Source organism: Erinaceus europaeus, chromosome 17 (assembly GCF_950295315.1).
Source record: "Erinaceus europaeus chromosome 17, mEriEur2.1, whole genome shotgun sequence".
NCBI classification, from domain to species: Eukaryota; Metazoa; Chordata; class Mammalia; order Eulipotyphla; family Erinaceidae; genus Erinaceus; species Erinaceus europaeus.
This window is the reverse complement of record NC_080178.1, coordinates 1,938,891-1,960,395: the sequence shown is the minus strand read 5'-3', so window position 1 is coordinate 1,960,395 and position 21,505 is coordinate 1,938,891. Positions and strand designations below refer to the sequence as shown.

General features: G+C 65.4%; 1 protein-coding gene across 3 annotated transcripts; it reads left to right on the top strand.

Annotated features, from left to right (window-relative positions):
• Positions 1-223: 223 nt before the first annotated feature.
• On the top strand, positions 224-19,708 carry TPCN2 (two pore segment channel 2). Of its 3 annotated transcripts, none has more exons than XM_060177267.1 (25): positions 224-382; positions 2,492-2,556; positions 2,744-2,820; positions 4,160-4,337; positions 4,890-5,006; positions 6,548-6,609; positions 6,768-6,840; positions 6,972-7,071; positions 8,797-8,862; positions 9,408-9,472; positions 9,710-9,807; positions 9,993-10,074; positions 10,571-10,657; positions 10,914-11,033; positions 11,112-11,171; positions 12,156-12,284; positions 12,437-12,486; positions 12,896-12,995; positions 14,407-14,478; positions 14,797-14,870; positions 16,684-16,762; positions 17,969-18,051; positions 18,678-18,759; positions 18,976-19,067; positions 19,278-19,708. In XM_060177267.1, exons 1-25 carry the CDS (start codon positions 283-285, stop codon positions 19,354-19,356), a joined length of 2,190 nt encoding a protein of 729 aa, XP_060033250.1. In that variant the 5' UTR covers positions 224-282; the 3' UTR covers positions 19,357-19,708. The 3 variants fall into 3 exon arrangements, with proteins under 3 accessions (XP_060033250.1, XP_060033249.1, XP_060033248.1); XM_060177266.1 differs by having other exon boundaries at positions 6,503-6,609; positions 10,917-11,033; XM_060177265.1 differs by having other exon boundaries at positions 6,503-6,609.
• Positions 19,709-21,505: the final 1,797 nt, after the last annotated feature.

Sequence of the window (21,505 nt, the reverse complement as noted above, 5' to 3'; positions counted from 1 at the left end):
CCCGCCCTGAGCCTTCGCCCCCAGGCGCTGACCGGCCCTTCCGGGGCTGCGCTCCAGACAGTTCTTCCAGGGGGATAAGCCCCGCCCACAGGAGGCGGAACCCCACGGGAGGGGTGGGGCCGATGGGCCCGCCCACCAGAGCCCTCCACGCCCATTGGCTGCGGGCGGAGGGGCATCCCCGACGTCACGAGTCTCCACTCCGCCCACGCTCCCAGGGCGGGGACCCCGCGCCTGCGCAGTGGCCGCGGCGGCCGCGCGGGGGTCCGGCCGGTGCGGGGACCCATGGCGGAGCCTGGGTCCGAGTCGGAGCCCCTGCTGGGTCGCGCCCACCGAGCCGGACAGCCGGACAGCCCCGCCGGCCGCAGCGTGCCAGCCGATCCCGGTGAGCGGCGGGCGGGCCCGGGGCGCGCGGGGTGGGGGTCCCCCCGGGGTCCCCGCGCGTGTCCCTGCGGGCGCCCCTCGACCCGACCCGGGTCCGAGCAGGCGCGGTGCGCCAGGGGAGGGCAGTGCCCTGGGGACCCCGGCTTAGGGGGAGTCAGGGGTGCCCGGGAGGGGGTCCTGGGGGGGAAGGGCTAGGGCACCCCCCAAAGGCCCCGCAGGGCCCGGGGACCGCCCCCTGCACCCCTCGGGTGCCCGCGCCCACCTGCTCACGTGCTCCGGGGAGGGAGGCAGCACCCCTGTTCCCCTCTGGCTCGTAGGGGGGAAACTGAGGCACAGGCGAGGCGCACCCCGCAGCCCAGAGGTCACGCGGCCAGGAGGTGGCTGAGTTGGGGCTCGAACTCCGGGCCAGGCTGGCTGCGATGACACTCCCCCCCCCAGCCCGTCTGGTTCTGGTTCTGGTTCAGGTGGGGGGGGGCTGGGGCTGCCTGCTCGAACCCGGACCCGCACTTCCTCCTTGCTCCCTCTTGCCCTTCCTGTTTCTGGAAGGGAAACGCGGGGTGGAGTCCTGGAGCCTGACACTGGGCACCGGGGGCGAGGGGCCAGCCCGGTCACACCCCAGGGCTACAGCCGCCCTGGCAGAGGAGAAACTGCGGCCGAGCCCCCCGGAGCCCCCCGCCATCACAGCCTGCGTGCAGGTGGCCCCTAGACCCAGCCTGCCCCGGTCTCCTGGGTGCCCACCCTGCCACCTCAGGCTGCCCCTAGGACGCCTCCACCGCAGGGCCCTGGGGACTTTGGCCGGGTGCTGCCCAGCGCCGTGTCACCTCTCAAAGTCTCAGCTAAGTGGGGTGCTGACCGTAGGGGTGCCGTGAGTGCTCGGGGACCCCCCCAGCACCGGGCTGGGCCGTCGGAAGCCCAGGCAGAGTGGACACCGGCGACTAGGACCTTGCCACGCACGGAGAAGGACACGGTCGTCAGCGGGGCCACCAGGCAGCCACACTGACCTCGGGCAGGGAATTGTGTGTTCCCTGGACCTGGCTGTGTGGACCAGGCACAGCTGTCCCCAGGGCGCTGACTGGCATGTCCCCGGGTGGTCCTGCTGCGTGCGCCCGCTGGCTCGGGGTGAGCAGGGCCAGACTCAGAGGACAAGGGACGGCTGTGCTCCAAGGACAGCACACGCCAGTGCGGCCCAGCGTCCCAGGTGGCTCAGGACAGTGCCCAGCTCAGTGCTTGTCGTCTGCCTGGGAGGGGACGGACCTAGATGTTGGGGGTGGGGTGGGGACAGTGAGGATTCCAGCCGGCACATGTTCTTGGGGTTGTGATGTGGCCCTGTGGGCGCTGCTGCGACAGCCCCGCTGCACCCCGAGGTGACCAGAGCTGAAGCCCTCTGCTCAGGGTCTGGCGTCCTCAGATCCGCTGTCCCCTGTGGTCCCTTGCCATCCCCATGCCCGTCCCCGCTGCCTCAGAGAAGCTTCACGGGAGGGGAAGGTGCCGTCACCTGGTCCCCTTCTGGGGCCCCACCAACCCTGTGTCTGTCCCCAGACCCCCCCCCCCCCTGTAACAGGTTGGGGGCCACCACGGAGTCGGAGTCTCACCTCACTCGACCCAGCATTCCCTGCAGGCTGGCAGGAAGGGTCCCCAGGCAGACCTGGGCGCTCCCTTGGCTGGGTGACCTGGGGGCAGTCTCCTCACCCCTGGGACCCCAGAGGGTTTGACGAGAGCCCCGAGTGTGGGGTGTCACTTGTGTCAGGGACCTCAATGGCAGGAGGGCGCACTGCGTCGGGGCCCCAGGGGTGCAGGGACACGGCGCTGGAGGGACAGGCAGAAGGACAGAGCCGGCCGTCTGTGCCAGGCCTTGGCGGTACAGTCGGCTCTCTCTCGCTGTCCTCCACTGTCCCCTCTGGGTGCTGGGGGAGCCGGGTCATGCTCACAGCCCCAGGCGGGGTGGCGGGCGGGTGTGTGGCTCCAGGTGGCGCCTGGGTGCGGAGCCCCCAAGGTCTCTTGAGCCCCTCGAGCTCCTGCCCAGCCCCCGGCGCCCCCCAGCTCAGCCCTGTCCTCGGTCTACGTGCTGGCCGCCCCTCGGCCTCATCAGCCCCTGTTCCTCTGTCCTCAGGTTCTGAGGCCAGGAGGGACGTGTGCCTGGACCGGGCGGTGGTCTTCATCGAGGACGCCATCCAGGTGGGTTCCCCGGCCCGGCGGGTCTCCGTGCCCCCTCCGGGATGAGTGGTGATGGGGCACCCTGGAGGGGGGCCGAGATGTGGGGGGCCGGGGGCAGCTGTGCACCGAGCGAGCACCCCTGCTTGTCCGCCTGGCAGCTGGGGTGGCACTGACGCCCGCCCCTCCCCGCCCCTTCCCGCCCTCGCAGTACCGCTCCATCAACCACCGCATGGATGCCCGCTCGCTCTGGCTGTACCGGTGGTATTACTCCGACCTGTGCCAGTGGTGAGGACTCACGGAGCAGAGGGGTGCCCAGTGCCCGGGGAATAGGGCTGCCCTTTCTCTCCCTCTTTCCTGGGAAGGAACTGGGCAGAGGGGCGTTCCTGCTGGTGAGGGGACCTTGCCAAAACATTCCTGCCAGTCGGGCTGGCTGAGCCCCGCCCCCAAGCCCCATGCGTATTAACTGGCACAGGCGAGTGACCCTGGACCAGAGTGGGGTGCCTCCCCTGCTCCCTCCGCCACCTGCAGCCTTTGGTGCATTCTGCCCCCTAACCCGCCTTCTGACCCCAGGGGGTGGCTGCTGTGATGGCGTACTTATTCGTTTGTTTATTCATTTATTTACTCATCTCCTGCTGCGCCCGGGCTTCACGCACGCATTAGCGTTACCGACTGCACTGTCCCCAGCCTGGCTTCTCTTTCTCTGTAGAATCTCAGACAGAGGGGCCGGGCGGTGGCGCAGCCAACCGAGTGCACACGCTGCAATGCACGAGGACCCGGGTTCGAGCCCCCGGTGGCCACCTGCAGGGAAAGCTTCACCAGCGGTGGAGCAGGGCTGTCGGTGTCTCTCTGTCTCTCTCCCTCTCTGTTTCCCCTCCCCCTCTCAATTTCTGTCTCTATCCAGTAAATAAATACACGAACGCAATAAAAATAGTATCTCAGAAAGAAGGAGGCTGAGAAAAAGAAGAGGGAGAGAGAGAGGGAGAGAGGGAGAGAGGGAGAGAGAGAGGGGGGGATATCTGGGGCTTTTCCAGGCACTGTTGTCAAATTCCCATATGGTGCTGGGGTTCGAACCCAGGGCCGTGTGCTCAAGAAGACTCACGCTGTACCGTGTGAGCTGTCCCCTGGCCTGCTTGGTGTCTTATTTCTAATTTTTTTAAAATTTAATTTATTTATTAATGAGAAAGCTAGGAGGAGAGAGAAAGAGCCAGACATCACTCTGGTACATGTGCTGCCGGGGACTGAACTCAGGACCTCCTGCTTGAGAATCTGATGCTTTATCCACTGCGCCGCCTCAGGGACCACTCTACGTTTTATTAATTTATTTTATTAGAAAAATTGAGAAAGGAGGGGTTGGGAGAGAGACAGAGACACCTGCAGCCCTACTTCACCGCTTATGAAGCTTCCTCCCTGCAGCTAGGGACTGGGGGCTCGAACCCCAGTCCTGGTGCACCGTGATGTGTGTGCTTAACCAGGTGCGCCACCGCCTGGCCTGGCCCCCATTTTATTTCTGTTTAGCTGGCTGTGAGATAGAGAGAGAGAGAGAGTTAAGGGGGGCCGGGGCCCCAGTCCTGTGCCCTTCCCTGGTGTGACCAGCCTGCCCCCCCGCCCCTCCCCGTCACCCCAGGGTGCTCAGTGTCACCATCTTCCTGGACCTGGCCTTGGCCTTTGTTGAGAAGCCCTCGTCACTCACCATCACCTCAGACGTGCGCTACCGGGGCCCCCCCTGGAACCCGCCGTGCGGGCTGACGGAGAGTGTGGAGGGGGTCTGCCTGCTGGTCTTCGTGGCTGGCGTCTCTGTCAAGGTGACCTCCTGCCCCCTCCTCTCCTCTCCGGAACCCTCTGCCCCCTGCCTGGCCCGCAGCGGTGGGGTGGGGGCCCCTGCAGGCTCCTGGCCTCGCCCCCCCGTCAGCCAGTTTGGGGAGGGGCATCGCAGGAGACCCCTGCCCACTGCCCGATCGCAGGTGGAGGGTGACCCAGGGCTTGGGCGCGGGGGGGGGGGGTGTTTTTCCACACTTCCTCATTGTCAGCCTGGCAGGTGGCCCTGAGCTAGGGTGTGTGGGGGGGTTTCCCAACGGAACCGGAGGTGTTCTGAGGGTGCTGCTTCCTGCCGGGATCTGCAAGGGTGGGCCTCCGAGGCGTGACCCGGGGCCTGGGCGGGCTTGAGGGGCCTTCCCCGTGCAGTTTCCCTCCTGGCCCCCCACCCCCACCCCCAGAAAGCCCCGTATATGCCCGGCGGTGGGGGAACAGGCAGGTCACTGCTGCCACTGTTGGGAGCTCCTATGTCCCCTGCCCACCTGCCCTGTCCCCCATGACCTGGCCACTCTGCCCCCTCACACCTCCGTGGCCCCCTGTAGGGCTATCTGGTGGGCTGGGCCCAGTTCCGCAGGAGCTCCTGGCTGCTGGCCTACGTGGTGGTGCTGGCCGTGTCCCTGGTCGACTGGACGGTGTCGCTGAGTCTCCTGTGTAAGGAGGTAGGTGCCGGGGTCCCGGGAGCTCCCCCTACTCTGCGGCCATCTCCTCGGCCGGGCGAGTGATCTGTGAGGGTCTCTTCTTGGGAAGCAGCCCGTGGGATGTGCTCCCCTGCCCGCCCCGTGTCCCCACCCTGCCCCTTAAGACCGTGCCCTCCTACGTGACCCCCTACCCCGGCCGGGCTCCTCAGGGCCAGCGGGGGGGGGGGCATCTGGAGGACAGCACCTCCCGCCGGCCCTCAGTCCTTTGTCTTTGGTGTGGGGGCCTCCCGGCCATGTTTTCATTCTTGGGGGCGGGGGAGACACTCAGCGCCTTCCTCATCTTGGTCCTGCTCCTGGGCTCCGGGTGGCTCCGGGCTGTGTGCTCTGCCCATTGGGCCGCCTCACCATCTCACTGCCTTGTTAGAAATTTCAGTTGTTCTTCATTTGACAAGATAGAAATTGAGAGAGGAGGGGGTGCAGAGGGAGAGAGGCAGAGGCAACTGTAGTTCTTTCTTTTTATATTTATTTATTCCCTTTTGTTGCCCTTGTTGTTTTATTGTTGTGGTTATTATTGTTCTTGCTATTGATGTCGTTGTTGGATAGGACAGAGAGAAATGGAGAGAGGAGGGGAAGACAGAGAGGGGGAGAGACAGACAGACACCTGCAGACCTGCTTCACCGCCTGGGAAGCGACTCCCCTGCAGGTGGGGAGCCGGGGGCTCGAACCGGGATCCTCACGCCGGTCCTTGCGCTTTGCGCCACCTGCGCTAACCCGCTGCGCTGCCGCCCGCCTCCCCTTACAGTTCTTTCTTTACTGCTCGTGAAGCTCCCTCCCGCAGGTGGAGAGTGGGGCCTTGAGCCCAGGTCCTTGGGTGACGTGTGCTTACCCAGTGTGCCGCCACCCGCCACCCCCATCTCTCTGTTTCATCTTTTAAATTTTCATTTTGTTTATCGGTGACTCAGAGAGGAGCAGAGACACAGAGCATCAGGGTCTCACGGGTGGTGCTGGGGATTGAACCCTGGACCTCGAGCTGGAGAGCCCTGTGCCTTATCCCCTGCATGTGCCCCATCCATTTCCTCCAGCCTGGTGGCCAGGGCGGTCAGACCACAGGAGACGGGCTGCCTGGGAGGGCCTTTTCCCTGTTCCCGGGCTTGGACGGGCCAGCTCCTAGGGCCCCGTCCCCCCTGTGTCCCCCTCGCTTCTCCAGGCCTGGGGCCGTGACAAGGCTCCGGTGTTGGGCAGGACCTTGGTGGGCTGGGTGACTGTGCCGGGGGGCAGGTCGCCCTCCCTGTGACCAGTGAGGAGCCCGGCCTGGTCTCAGCCACGGCGTCCGGCTCCACGGGGTGGGGGTGGGCCGGGGGGCCAAGGGAGGGGGCCCTGTCTCGGAGCAGGGGTGGGGAGCCCGACCTGGGGGTGGGGTGGCCGGGTCCTGGGAGGCCAGGTGTGCCGGGGCCGGGTTGCGGGGTCCCCCTGGGTCTGGGGACGCTGGGCGTTCGGGGTGACCCCCGGTGTCGCAGGCCCTGCGTGTCCGCCGGCTCCTGCGGCCTTTTTTCCTGATGCAGAACTCCTCCATGATGAAGAAGACCCTCAAGTGTATCCGCTGGTCGCTGCGGGAGATGGCCAGGTGGGCCGCGGGACCCCCGCCCAGGCCGCCACCACCACCCGAGCCTGGGCGGTTGGGCGCAGACTCGCCCCTCAGTCCCTGGGCCCCGCCGGGGGGCGGGCGGGGGGCGGCTCTCAGGGTGGGTCCTGCGCCAACCGCCCTCTGTCTGTGCGTCCCAGTGTCATGCTGCTCCTGGCGCTGCACCTGTGCCTGTTCACCATGTTCGGGATGCTGCTGTTCACGGGGGAGCAGGTACCACCGTGGGCACCGCCAGCGCCCTCCGGGACAGGCCGGGCCGGGTGCTGGGGGAGCTGGGGCACGACCCCGCTGGGTGGGCCTGGCCTGTGCTCACAGCTGAGCTCACAGACGCCTCCTCCGAGCAGGACGACTGGGAGGACCGCGAGCGGCTGGTCTACTTCCGCAACCTGCAGGAGTCCCTCACTTCCCTGCTTGTGCTGCTCACCACCGCCAACAACCCGGACGGTGCGTGTTGCGGGGAGGGGGCTGCCGCGGGGGAGGGGGCTGCCGCGGGGGAGGGGGCGGCCGCGGGGGGGGGGGGTGCAGTCTCCCTCGCTCCGTTTATCCTTCTTGCTCTTACTTATTTACTAATGTTTGATCATTTATTTTGGGTAGAGGCAGTGAGAGACTGAGAGGGAAGAGGATGAGAGAGAGAGAGAGAGAGAGAGAGACACCTGCAGCCCTGCTCCACCGCTCATGAAGTGTGTCCCCCGCAAGTGGGGAGTGGGGACTTGAACCTGGGTCCTTGTGCACTGTAATGTGTTCACTGTGCCACCCCCCCACTATTTAGTATTTAAAAAATTTTTTTTATATTATTTTAATTTATTTATTCCATTTTGTTGCCCTTGTTGTTTTATTGTAGTAGTTATTATTGTAGTCATTGTTGTTGGATAGGACAGAGAGAAATGGAGAGGGGAGGGGGAAGACAGAGAGAGGGAGAGAAAGACAGACACCTGCAGACCTGTTTTACCGCTTGTGAAGCGATACCCCTGCAGGTGGGGAGCCGGGGGCTTGAACCAGGATCCTTATGCGGGTCCTTGTGCTTAGCGCCACCTGCGCTTAACCCGCTGCGCTACAGCCCGACTCCCAATTTAGTATTTTTTATATTTATTTATTTTCCCCTTTTGTTGCCCTTGTTTTTTTATTGTTATTGATGTCGTCGTTGTTGGACAGGACAGAGAGAAATGGAGAGAGGAGGGGAAGACAGAGAGGGGGAGAGAAAGACAGACACCTGCAGACCTGCTTCACCGCCTGAGAAGCGACCCCCCTGCAGGTGGGGAGCCGGGGGCTCGAACCGGGATCCTTACGCTGGTCCTTGTGCTTCGCACCATGTGCGGCGCTTAACCCGCTGCGCCACCGCCCGACTCCCTGTTGAGTATTTTTAAAAAATTATTTATTTACTGGACAGAGACACAGAGAAATTGAGAGAGGAGGATGTAGAGGGTGGAGAGAGAGACCTGCTCTACCACTCATGAAGTGTCCTCACTGCAGGTGAAGATGGAGGCTTTGAACCCAGGTCCTTGTGTCTTGTAGCAGGTGTGGCCGACCAGGTGCGCCACCACCCACACCCCTGCTTTTTATTTTTAAATTTCTTTTGTGTTTTCCTCTTCCTCTTCCTCTTTCCTTTCCTTTCTCTCTCTCTTTCCGTCCTTCCCCCTCTCCCCATCTCTCTCATCCTGCCTGCCTTTTCCTGAGAAGCCGAAAAGGACTGAAGGGGGCAGGAGACAGCTCAGTGTTAGAGCATGGCACTTGTCTGCCTGAGGCCCTGGGTTCAAGCCCCAGCCCTGACAGATGCCAGACTCCTAACATAGAGTCACTAAGCTGTGTTAAAGATGAGCGTGAGTGGGGGGGCGAGGAGATAGCCCACCTGGTAGAGCACAGACCTTGCCACCCACTGCCACCCACTAGGGGTCTCCGTGGGTGCCGGAGTGGGGCTGGAGGCCCCTGCGCCACCCCCCCATCTGCAGGTGGACTGGACGCCCCCTGAGTCCCTCCTGGTTGTGGGGTGTGGCGCTGACCCATGCGGCTCTGGGGTCTGGGGCGGGGGCGGCCTGGGCTTTCACGAGAAGCTCTTCCCGGGGCCCTCTGGGCCTGGTGCGCGGTGGACGGGGTGCCCCTGCCAGGCCGTGATGGACGGGGTGGGGCCGGCCCAGCCGGGCCCGGGTGCGAGTGAGCGCTGGTCTCCCGCAGTGATGATCCCTGCCTACTCCAAGAACCGGGCCTACGCCATCTTCTTCATCATCTTCACCCTGATTGGTGAGTCGGGGCTTGGGGGTCACCCGTGCCCAGGTCCCACGCCCCAGGCAGGTGCTTGAACGCTCGGGCGGGTGGGTTGCCTGACCCTGTGACAGCCCTCTGTGTGACCTGTGACCCCAGACCTGGTCACTTCACCTCAGTGTGACCCCTGACCCTTTGGCTTCACCTCCGTATGACCTTTGAGCCCTGTGATCTCATCTTACTGGGATCTCTGACCCTGTGACCTCACTTCAGTATGGCCTCTTGACGTTGTGACTTCACCTTAGTGTGACCCTTGACCTTGTGACCTTTCTGTGAGTTTTTGGCCTGGTGACCTCACTGACTTCATTCCTGACCCTGTGATTTCACCTGTCTGACCCCTGACCCCCTGACCCCCTGACCTGACCTCAGAGTGGCCCTGCCCCTGGTGGCAGCCCCCGACCCAGTGACTTTCCTGGCCCCCGGGGCAGTTGGGCCCTGTCCACTCTGGACACCGCTGAGGGTGGTCAGGAGCCCCCTGCCCCCAGGCGCCGCCCTGCGCCCCTGACCCCACGCTTCTCCCCAAGGGAGTCTGTTCCTGATGAACTTGCTGACGGCCATTATTTACAACCAGTTCCGGGGCTACCTCATGGTCAGTGCTGGGGGCTGAGGTGACATGAGGAGGGTGGGAGGGTCCTGGTGTGGGGTGAGGGTGGGGGGTCTGCAGTGGGTGACGGTGGGTGTGGGGCGGGCTCTGCTCGCCGGCTCCCTCTGCAGGTGAGCAGGAGACAGGCCCCCAGGCACAGGGCCCCCTCTCTCCCCCAGGGACGCCCCCGGGCCTGTTCCCTGCTGGGTGGGGCGAGCCCGCTGAGCCCTCGGCCCCCCACAGAAATCCCTGCAGACCTCACTCAACCGCCGGCGCCTGGGCACTCGGGCCGCCTACGAGGTGCTGTCCATGGAGGTGCAGCAGGCCGGCCAGCCCCCCAGGTGCGTGCCGCCCCGCTCCCTGGGGGATCCAGAACCCCACTTCCCCCGGCGGCCCGAGGGGCTCCCCGGGGTCACCCCTGTCTGGTTGACCCTGTCTGACATTCGGGGTGTAGCGCCGGCCGAAGTGGGGCTGCCCGGGGTGCCGAGCGGGCCGGGCTCATGGCTCAGGGTTTCCCTCCCTTCAGAATCGGGGTGAAGCCGGAAGACTTTCTGCAGGTGCTGCAGAAGGTGCAGCTGGACAGCACCCACAAACAGGCCATCGTGGAGGTACCCCCGTCGCCCAGCTCCCTGAGCCCTGTGGTGCCCCGCTGTCTGGGAACAGGGTGTCACTGCTTATCAGCCACCCCCCTGCACGCCTCTTCTCCTGGCCCTACTGCCTCAGATCTCTCCCTTGCTGACCTCGATCAACTGTGACCCCAGCTGACCTAGAGTGACCCTGACTGACCTCGGGTGACCCTGACCCTGGGTGACCCTGACCCCTGACTGACCTTGGGTAACCCTGACCTTTGGCTGACGTTGGGTGACCCTGGCCCTGGATGACCCTGACCCTTGGTTGACCTTGGTTGACCCGGCCCCTGACTGACCTTGGGTGACCCTGACCCTGGATGACACTGACCCTTACATGACCTTGGTTGACCACGACCCCTGACTGACCCTGGTTGACCCTGACTGACTTTGGGTAACCCTGAACTTTGGCTGACCCTGGGTGACCCTGACCCCTGGCCGACCTTGGCCACCCACTGAAGGTGCCTCCTCCTTCCAGAAGGTGCTCTCCTACGGTGAGGAGCTGCTGTCGGCTGAGGAGTTCATGAAGCTCTCCAACGAGTTTGACAGGAGGGTGGTCCAGGAGGTCAGCAGGCCCAGCTGAGCCCCAGCCCTGGCTACCGGGCGGGGGTGGCACTGAGCTGGGGACTTGGGGACAGGCCCCAGGAGGGCCGGCAGGAGGCGCCGCGTCCCCCTCCGCCCAGGGGGACATCCGCATCTCCGCACGCCCGTCACGGCTCCCTCCCCCATGGAGGGGTGCCCTGGGTCCCCGGGTCCCGACATGCGTGCGGGGCTCCCTGGTGGCCCCGGTGCTTGAAGGCTGGCGTCTGTCCTCCCCCCAGCAACCCCCCCGGCCCGTCTACCGCTCCCCCTTCCTGCGCACGGCCCAGCTCTTCTTTGGCCATACCTGCTTCGACTACCTGGGCAACCTCATCGCCCTGGGCAACCTGCTGTCCATCTGCGTGAGCACAGGCTCGGGGTGGGCAGGGGCGGGGACGCCTCGGGGCCGGGCTGACCAACTGCCCCGCCCCGCCCCGCAGGTCTTCCTGGTGATGGATACCGACGTGAAGCCCCAGGACCGTGACGACTTCATCCTGGGGGTGAGCTGGTCGTGGGGGCCGAGGGGGACCCCGAGGGAGCAGGGCATGGCCACTGCGCTGGGGGGCTCCGCATTAGGACGGGAGAGCCAGGGCATTGGGCAGGGGTGTACCCGTTGGACAGGGACCTGGGTTCGAGCCCCCGCTCCCCACCTGCAGGGGGAAGCTTCAGGAGCTGTGACACAGGGCTGCAGGTGTCTCTCTCTATTTATTATTGGATCGAGACAGAGAATTGAAAGGGGCGGGGGAGATAAAGAGGGAGACATAGGCCCGCCCCTGCAGCCCTGCTTCACTGCTTGTGAAGCTTCCCCTCTGCAGATGGGGGCCAGGGGCTTGAACCGGCACACTGCAGTGTGTGCACTCAGCCAGGTGTGCCACCACATGCCCCCATCTCTTTCTCTTTCCTTTTCTTATTCTTTCTGTCTCTATAAAATCAAACAGTAGGGGGGGCGGTAGCGCAGCGGGTTAAGCGCAGGTGGCGCAAAGCGCAGGGACCGGCATAGGGATCCCGGTTCGAGCCCCCGGCTCCCCACCTGCAGGGGAGTCGCTTTAAAAGTGGTGAAGCAGGTCTGCAGGTGTCTGTCTTTCTCTCCCCGTCTCTGTCTTCCCCTCCTCTCTCCATTTCTCTCTGTCCTACCCAACAACGACGACAGCAGCAACACTACAGCAGCGATAAAAAAGGGCAACAAAAAGGAAAATAAATTAAAAAAAAGAAAAGCAGTGGCTGGGTAGCCCATCCATGTGCGCCCGACCCCTCCCTGTGTGTTGCCGGACTTCCTTCTGCAGATGGGGCTGGAGGGGCAGGCGGGAGCCAGGGAGGGGAGCCTGGGGGTGTCAGTGGGGTGCTGGCAGCGCCGAGCCTCACACGTCCGGTTTGCAGTGGGCGCGGGGCCCCGCGTGTCCAGTGTGTGCCGGCTCTGGGGGGGGGGGCTCCCGGCAGAAGCGGCTCGTGGCTCCTGGCCCCCAACCCATGCGGATCCCCCCCAGGTGCTGAACTGCGTGTTTGTCCTGTACTATGTGCTCGAGCTGCTGCTGAAGGTGTTTGCGCTGGGCCCGAGGGGCTACGTGTCCAGCCCCAGCAACCTGTTTGATGGCCTGCTCACGCTCGTGCTGCTGGTGTGTCTCCGGGGCCCGGGGGGGGGGGGGGTCCGCTTTCCTCTGCCTCCCCCCGTCCCCGCCCGGCCGTGCCCCTGCTGCAGGCGGGCGACACAGCCCACGTCCCCGTTCCCCACCCGGCACCTGGGGGTCCAGCACGGCTTCCCTTCCAGGTGCTGGAGGTGTCCACCCTGGCCGTGTACAGCCTGCCGCACCCTGGCTGGTATGTGGGGCCGGGGGTGTCTGCGGCTCCCGGGGACACGGCACTCAGCCCCGCGCCCCCCCAGACCGGGGCCAGGCCGGGCGACCGAGGGGCTCAGCCCTGGGCCCGAGGGGACTGGACACGTGACCCCAGGCGTCTTGGGCAGATGACGTCGTCCCCCCGGCTGGAGTGACTGTAGGAGGGTGGGGGGCTTTAAAGGCGTCTTTACCAAGAGAGACAGACAGATCCCAGAGTGCCGCTTGGCCCCTCACGAGCACGTGCACGTAGGGCAGGAGATTGAACCCGGGACCCGGGGCCTCGGTGCCTCCTGACCTGCCCCTGCCCGTGGCCCAGGGGGTCGGGCTCCTGGGGGGGGGGGGCTTGCGCTCCGGAGTGGCTGCCCCCAATCCGCCCGCGTGCACGCCTGCAGGAAGCCCGACGTGATGGGGCTGCTGTCGCTGTGGGAGATGGCGCGACTGCTCAACATGCTCATCGTCTTCCGCTTCCTGCGCATCATCCCCAGCATGAAGGTGCCTCCCGTGGCCTCGCCCGAGACTGGGGGCGACTGGGGTGACTGACTGGGGTGACTGGGGGCGACTGTGGGTGTGATGGGTGACTGCGGTGGTGACTGAGCAGGTGTGACTGTGAGCAGGTGTGACAGCAGCCTGTAGAGGAGCCACCTGTCCCCCATCCTGCCATCCCTGTGGTCATGGTGGTGGTCAGGGTGCTGGTCAGGGTGGTGGTCAGGGTGGTGGTCAGGGTGGCAGTCAGGGTGGTGGTCAGGGTACTGGTCAGGGTGGCGGTCAGGGCAGCGGTCAGGGTGGTGGTCACGGTGGCGGTCAGGGTGGCGGTCAGGGTGCTGGTCAGGGTGGTGATCAGGGTGGCCAGGTCAGGGTGGCGGTCACGGTGGCAGTCAGGGTGGCCAGGTCAGGGTGGCGGTCACGGTGGCAGGGTGGCCAGGTCAGGGTGGCGGTCAGGGTGCTGGTCAGGGTGGCGGTCACTGTGGCGATCACGGTGGCAGTCATGGTGATGGTCACGGTGGTGGTCAGAGTGATGGTCAGGGTGGCGGTCACGGTGGCGGTTAGGGTGATGGTCAGGGTGGTGGTCAGGGTGATGGTCAGGGTGGTGGTCAGGGTGGCGGTCAGAGTGGTGGTCAGGGTGGTGGTCAGGGTGGCGGTCAGGGTGCTGGTCAGGGTGGCGGTCAGGGTGCTGGTCAGGGTGGCGGTCATGGTGATGGTCACGGTGACGGTCAGGGTGATAGTCAGGGTGGTGGTCAGGGTGGCGGTCATGGTGATGGTCACGGTGGCGGTCAGGGTGGCGGTCAGGGTGGCGGTCAGAGTGGTGGTCAGGGTGGTGGTCAGGGTGGCGGTCAGGGTGCTGGTCAGGGTGGCGGTCAGGGTGGCGGTCAGGGTGCTGGTCAGGGTGGCGGTCAGGGTGCTGGTCAGGGTGGCGGTCATGGTGATGGTCACGGTGACGGTCAGGGTGATAGTCAGGGTGGTGGTCAGGGTGGCGGTCATGGTGATGGTCACGGTGGCGGTCAGGGTGGCGGTCAGGGTGGCGGTCAGAGTGGTGGTCAGGGTGGTGGTCAGGGTGGCGGTCAGGGTGCTGGTCAGGGTGGCGGTCAGGGTGCTGGTCAGGGTGGCGGTCATGGTGATGGTCACGGTGACGGTCAGGGTGATAGTCAGGGTGGTGGTCAGGGTGGCGGTCAGGGTGGCGGTCAGGGTGCTGGTCAGGGTGGCGGTCAGGGTGGCGGTCATGGTGATGGTCACGGTGGCGGTCAGGGTGCTGGTCAGGGTGCTGGTCAGGGTGGTGGTCAGGGTGGTGGTCAGGGTGGCGGTCAGGGTGGCGGTCAGGCTGGCGATCAGGATGGCGGTCAGGGTGGTGGTCAGGGTGGCGTCCCCTCTGTGGCCCTGGGGCACAGGCCGTGTCCCCTGTCCTCAGCTCATGGCCGTGGTGACCAGCACCTTCCTGGACCTGGTCAGGAACATGCGGGCGTTTGGAGGGGTCCTGGTGGTGAGTCTGCTTTGGGGTGTGGGCTGGGGGGTGTATCCCAGAGCCCCCAAGACGCTCCGATTGGACCCGACCCCCTTCCTGCCAGAGGCCCCTCACCTGGCCCTGGGCCCTCAGACACCCACGTGGGACCCTGAACTCACAAGGTGCCTTTGTCCTGTCCCTGCGGGTCCCCCTGACGCAGCCGCCCCCCGGTGGCCAGGCCGAGCATGACGGGCCCAGTTATCTTTGGGGCTCCGCAGCCTGGGGAGAGGGCTGGCCATCAGCAGGGGCTACGGCCTCCTGCTCTGGGGGGTCCTCTCTGACCCCCTGTTCCCCCAGGTGGTCTACTATGAATTTGCCATCGTGGGCATCAGCCTCTTCCAGGGCGTGGTGGTGCCACCCGGGAACAGCAGGTGAGGGCGGGTGGGGCTGGGGGCGGGGGCGGGGGCTGGGGGCCAGGCAGCCCAGGACACTAGGACGCACGCCCTCCCTCCTCGCGCCCTGCTGACTGAGTTCACCTGCTGTTTTACTATGTTTTACTATGTTTTTCTTTCATTGTTATCTGTTTGCTGCTGTACTTTTTTTGGTTAAGATTTGCTTCTTTATTTTATTGTTTTTAATATTTATTTTCCCTCTTGTTGCCCTTGTAGTTATTATTGTTGTTGTTGCCATCCTTGGACAGGACAGAGAGACATGGAGAGAGGAGGGGAAGACAGAGAGGGGGAGAGAAAGACAGACACCTGCAGACCTGCTTCACCGCCTGGGAAGCGACTCCCCTGCAGGTGGGGAGCCGGGGGCTCGAACCGGGATCCTGACGCTGGTTCCTGCGCTTCGCGCCACCTGCGCTGAACCCGCTGCGCTCCCGCCCGACTCCCGCTAATTTACTTCTAATGAAAGATGGAGAGAGAGAACAAGAGACCAGAGCCTGCTCAGCTTTGGCTGGTGGTGGTGCTGGGGACTGAACCTGGGACTGTGGAGCCCTAGGCACGAAAGTCTTTTTGCCGGACTGTTATGCTATCTTCTGTTACTATTACTGTTTTATTTATTTTACCAAGACCCCTGCTCAGCTCTAGCTGACAGTGGTGCTGGGGATTGAACCTGGGACCTCAGACTCAGGACGGTCTGTTTGCAGAATCATGATGTTGTCTCCCCAGCCCCGATTATATTTTATTTTTTATTTTATTGGATGGAGACAGAAACCAAGAGGGAGATGGGGAGACAGAGACAGAGAGACCCCTGCAGCCCTGCTCCACCGCTCATGAAGCCCCCCCCCCGCAGGTGGGGAGCCGGGGCTTGAACCTGGGTCCTTGCATGTGGTAACTGGGTGCACCACTGCCTGGCCTCTTAAAGATGAATTCACACCAGAGACAGACAGGCAGAGCACCATCTCTGTTGCCTCTCACCGGGGCTCAAACCTGGGGGCTCTCTCTCCTGCACATCCTGTGCTCCAGGGCTGGGGTCCGAGCCATCCCTGGCCTGCCCGTGTGTGACAGGCATCTTCTGAGCTGCGCTACCCTTCCGGTCAGTGTGAAGGGACCACCCAGAGCAGAGAGGAGGAAGCAGGGAGGAGAGCGGGGCATCTCTGAAAAGAGATGAGCCCTTAAGAAAGGAAGGAAGGGGAGCCGCGCGGTAGCGCAGCGGGTTAAGCGCAGGTGGCGCAAAGCGCAGGGACCGGCGTTAAGGATCCCGGTTCGAGCCCCCGGCTCCCCACCTGCAGGGGAGTCGCTTCCCAGGCGGTGAAGCAGGTCTGCAGGTGTCTGTCTTCCTCTCCCCCTCTCTGTCTTCCCCTCCTCTCTCCATTTCTCTCTGTCCTATCCAACAACGACGACATCGGTAACAACAATAAAACAAGGACAACAAAAGGGAATAAATATTAAAAAAAAAAAATTAAAAAAAAAGGAAGGAAGAAAGAGAGAAAGAAAGAAAGAAAGAAAGGAAGAAAGAAAAGGTTAATTGGGGCAATAGCTAGGTCACCAGGCAGGGTGCTCACCTAGCCATGTGAGTGTGGCCATGTGAGTTTCAGCCCTGGCGCCACATGGGAGGTGCCAGGGCACCAGAGGAAGCTCTAGTGCTGTCTGTGACTGACATCACCCTCCAGCTGCAAAACAAAAACTGGCGGGTTTCACTTGGAAGCCCCCCTCTTCTTCCTCCGCCCTGCGCCTTTTGGGGACCCTGGGGAGCTCAGAGGGCATCTCCGTGTGGGTGATGGACTTCTTGTACCTGCAGCCTGGCCCAGAACAGCTCCATGCCCTGCGGGAGCTTTGAGCAGCTGGAGTACTGGGCCAACAACTTTGATGACTTCGCAGTGAGTGGTGGTGCCCCCCCAACCCCGCTGTCCTGGGCACTCCCCACATCCTGCTCCTCCTCTGGCAGCCCCCCCCCCCATGCCCTCTGCCCCCCGGCCTCCCAAACCCTGCACGCCCTCTGCCCCCCGGCTTCCCAACCCCTGCACGCCCTCTGCCCCCCGGCTTCCCAAAACCTGCACGACCTCTGCCCCCAGGCTTCCCAACCCCTGCACGACCTCTGCCCCCCGGCCTCCCAACCCCTGCACGACCTCTGCCCCCCGGCCTCCCAACCCCTGCACGCCCTCTGCCCCCGGCCTCCCAACCCCTGCACGCCCTCTGCCCCCGGGCCTCCCAACCCCTGCACGCCCTCTGCCCCCCGGCCTCCCAACCCCTGCACGCCCTCTGCCCCCGGCCTCCCAACCCCTGCACGCCCTCTGCCCCCGGCCTCCCAACCCCTGCACGCCCTCTGCCCCCGGCCTCCCAACCCCTGCACGCCCTCTGCCCCCCGGCCTCCCAACCCCTGCACGCCCTCTGCCCCCGGCCTCCCAACCCCTGCACGCCCTCTGCCCCCCGGCCTCCCAACCCCTGCACGCCCTCTGCCCCCCGGCCTCCCAAACCCTGCACGCCCTCTGCCCCCCGGCTTCCCAACCCCTGCACGCCCTCTGCCCCCCGGCTTCCCAACCCCTGCACGACCTCTGCCCCCCGGCCTCCCAACCCCTGCACGACCTCTGCCCCCCGGCCTCCCAACCCCTGCACGCCCTCTGCCCCCGGCCTCCCAACCCCTGCACGCCCTCTGCCCCCGGGCCTCCCAACCCCTGCACGCCCTCTGCCCCCGGCCTCCCAACCCCTGCACGCCCTCTGCCCCCGGCCTCCCAACCCCTGCACGCCCTCTGCCCCCGGCCTCCCAACCCCTGCACGCCCTCTGCCCCCGGCCTCCCAACCCCTGCACGCCCTCTGCCCCCCGGCCTCCCAACCCCTGCACGCCCTCTGCCCCCGGCCTCCCAACCCCTGCACGCCCTCTGCCCCCCGGCCTCCCAACCCCTGCACGCCCTCTGCCCCCGGCCTCCCAACCCCTGCACGCCCTCTGCCCCCCGGCTTCCCAACCCCTGCACGCCCTCTGCCCCCTGGCCTCCCAACCCCTGCACGCCCTCTGCCCCCCGGCTTCCCAACCCCTGCACGCCCTCTGCCCCCTGGCCTCCCAACCCCTGCACGCCCTCTGCCCCCAGGCTGCTCTGGTGACCCTGTGGAACGTGATGGTGGTTAACAACTGGCAGGTGTTTCTGGACGCCTTCCACCGCTACTCAGGCCCGTGAGTAACCCCTCCTCTCACCGCCCGGGTCTGAGTCAGCTTCCCAGGCCCCTGGGGGGGGAGGTGTGTCCTCAGCGTCCCGTCCCCCAGCCCCTGCCAGCTGGTCCTGGACCCCAGGGTCCCTGGAGGTGGTGTCCTCTGTGCCCCGTTGCCCAGCTGGTTCTGGGCCTGGGGCCCCTGGGAGTTGTATCCTCAGCGTCCCGGGGTCCCTGAGGGTGGTGGCCTCAGCGTCCCGTCCCCCCAGCTGGTCCTGGTCCTGGGCCCCTGAGGGTGGTGTCCTCAGCGTCCCGTCCCCCAGCTGGTCCTGGTCCTGGGCCCCTGGGGGTGGGGTCCTCAGCGTCCCATCCCCCCAGCTGGTCCTGGTCCTGGGCCCCTGAGGGTGGGGTCCTCAGCGTCCCATCCCCCCAGCTGGTCCTGGTCCTGGGCCCCTGAGGGTGGGGTCCTCAGCGTCCCATCCCCCCAGCTGGTCCTGGTCCTGGGCCCCTGGGGGTGGTGTCCTCAGCGTCTCGTCCCCCAGCTGGTCCTGGTCCTGGGCCCCTGAGGGTGGGGTCCTCAGTGTCCCGTCCCCCAGCTGGTCCTGGTCCTGGGCCCCTGGGGGTGGGGTCCTCAGCGTCCCGTCCCCCCAGCTGGTCCAAGGTGTATTTTGTGTCCTGGTGGCTGGTGTCCTCCGTCATCTGGGTCAACCTCTTCCTGGCGCTGATCCTGGAGGTACAGCCCCAGCCCCGTCCCCACCCGCAGCTCTGGGGGCGCCCACCCCGGGCGTCAGTCCCTCCGTGGGGGGCTGGGACACCTCCCTGGGATGGGTGGGGAGGGCTGTTAGCAGCTCAGCCTGGCGGGACGGGGTGGGTGAGGAGGGACGGGGATGGGGGGGGTTCAGGGCCCACCTCACGTGCCCTTGCGTGTGCCCCCCACCTCGGCCCCCAGAACTTCCTGCAGAAGTGGGACCGTCACAGCCACCTGCCGTCCCTCCCCGGGGCCCCCCAGGCCTTTGAGAGGAGGGTGGAGCTGCTGTTCCGGTGAGTCCTGGGGCCCCAAGCCCGGGCCTGCTCTGGGGTTGGAGGTCAGGGTCAGGCCAGGCCTTGCTCCCTGGGGGGCATGGAGAGACATCCCTTGGTTCTGGGGGCTTCCACAGCAGGGGCTGTGGTCTCCTTGGGCCGTCGGTCAGCATAGGCCGGCCCTGGGTGCGAGGGCCTGGGTGCCTCCTGGTCAGCGTCCCCACCCCCCAGGGACATTCTGGAGGAGCCCACGGAGGAGGAACTGATGGAGAAACTGAAGCACCACCCGCATCTGGAGCTGTGCAGGTGACAGACAGACAGACAGCGGCTCAGGACACGGCCCCAGGATGCAGGGCGGCCAGACCAGGGGCCCGAGGAGTCAGCACCCACAGCGCCCCGAGGCCGCGACACCCCGAGGCTGGGACAGGCCTCCCATGTCCACATCCACGGCTAGGCCGGGCGATGTCCCGGTCACCGCTCCAGTGACACACGTCCCGAACCTCGGGGTCGAGGCAGGCCCCCCAGCACCCCCCACGTCTGTGGTGCCTTCCTGCTGGTGGCACTCAGGGACGGTCCCCAGGGCCACACGGCCACCAGCAGCCTCCCGGGGCCTTGGGCTGGGCTTGGCGGGGTCAGCAAGAGAGTCCCCAATGCCACCCAGACTCCTGTGTCTTCTTCATGTTGGGGAGAGAGCTGGGGGAGGTAGCCGGGGGGAGGGAGCGGGGGAGGGAGCTGGGGGGAGGGAGCGGGGGAGGGTGCTCAGACTGAGTGCTACTCAGGGAGGGCTGGGGCTGCCCCCTCCCCCGGGGTCTGAAGGTGAATCCTCCGCTGAGCATAGATTCAGCCCCTTTCGGGGAAACTGGGCCTCCCCCCCCTGGACCCCCCTCTCGTGCTCAGGGCCTTGCCTCTGGGAGTCCAGCACTCTGCTCACTGTGGACGCCGTCTTGTCACTTTTTAAAGGTTACGGTGATTGGGTAGGGACAGAGACCATGAGGGAAAGGAGAGAGACAGAGAGACACCCGCAGCCCTGCTCCGCCACTCGTGAAGCTTCCCCCCTGCAGCTGGGGAGCGGGACTCGTCGAACCCCGGTCCGTGCGCAGGGGAACACGTGCGCTCAGCCGGGCTGCTGCCCGTCCCCGACCCCGTTTCCCAAACGTCCAGGACACGACGTCCACTGCGATGTTCTTATGATCTCGCCTGTTTCTGTGGTGCCGGCGTGTCCTGCCTGCCGGACTCCCCACTCAGGCCGACGTTTCCCACGTCTATGGGGACAGACGGGCGGCAGGCGTGGAGACAGCACCGCGTGGGAGCTTCTCCCGGTGCTTTTGGGCACCCTCCCCCCATGGCGGGTGGCAGGGTCCCACCCTGGGGGTCAAACCCGAGCCCGCGCCTTTGGAAACGTGATTTAACCTGATCTTCACTCCCCCCCGCGTGTGGGGGGGTGGTTTCTGGTGTCTGTGTTGAGATTTTCTGTGATTCTTTTTTGGGGGGTGGTGGGTCTGATTCTGCATCAGGGCCCTTCCTGGGGACACGGCCAGTGTGGGGAGGGCTGTGGGGCAGCCGGGCCGAGTGGCCCCTGGATGTTCCGGTTGGGGCCCCGGAGGGGGGTGGCCCTGGCAGCTGGCAGCTCGGTTCTCTCGCGGGCCTTTCATGTGGCCGTGCGGCTGTGCCTGTCCGCGTCCCTGGGCTCCGGTGTCCTGGGGGCACTGAGATAATTGTGGGTTGTGACAGAAAGGCCGCAGCCACTCCCCGGGACGCCCCCGTGGCCCCCAACCCGGGCTGCCCCTGCTAGTGGGCGGGAGGCCCCTCGCTTCAAAGTGGCCAGCAGACGGTGCCCCCCAGCCCCCTGCCCACACCTGCAGCTCCCCTCCCCGGCCCAGTTTGTCTAATCCAGGCCACCCCCGCACACCTGTCGCCAGGTGAAGTGCGGCCTCCCCGGGAGGCCAGTCCTGTGATCCCCTGGTGACAGCTGGGCCAGGGGCGGGCATGGGGCGTCCCCTGTCAGGGCGGCAGGTGGCAGCCCGGGGAGGGGTGGCTCGGGGTGCAGAGTCCTGGTGGAGACGGGCAGCCTGGCCTGGGAACCTTCATTTCCATCAGGGTGCTGGGGGGCAGCTCCATTAGAGAAAGGAGGGGCACCCAGAGACGGTTCACACGGGCTGCCGTGTGTGGCACCCAGGCGCCATATGGGTGAGCCTCGGCGCCGGAGGAAGCTCTGGGATAGTCTGATTTGTCCGCGTTCTCTGTCCTGCACTGGAAGAGGCAGCCTGGGAGCACTGGGATCGTGCGTACTCGAGGCCCAGGCACCTTACAAGAACAAAACCCAAGGCCCCCCTCGCCTGGACTTGGGCTCTGGATCTGTAGAGGTCACACGGGGTGCTTCCCACAAGGGGGCCTGCCTGTCAGCTCGGTTCTGTCCTGTGGGGTGGGGGGTAGCCCCTGTGTTCAGCCCCCGCCCCCGG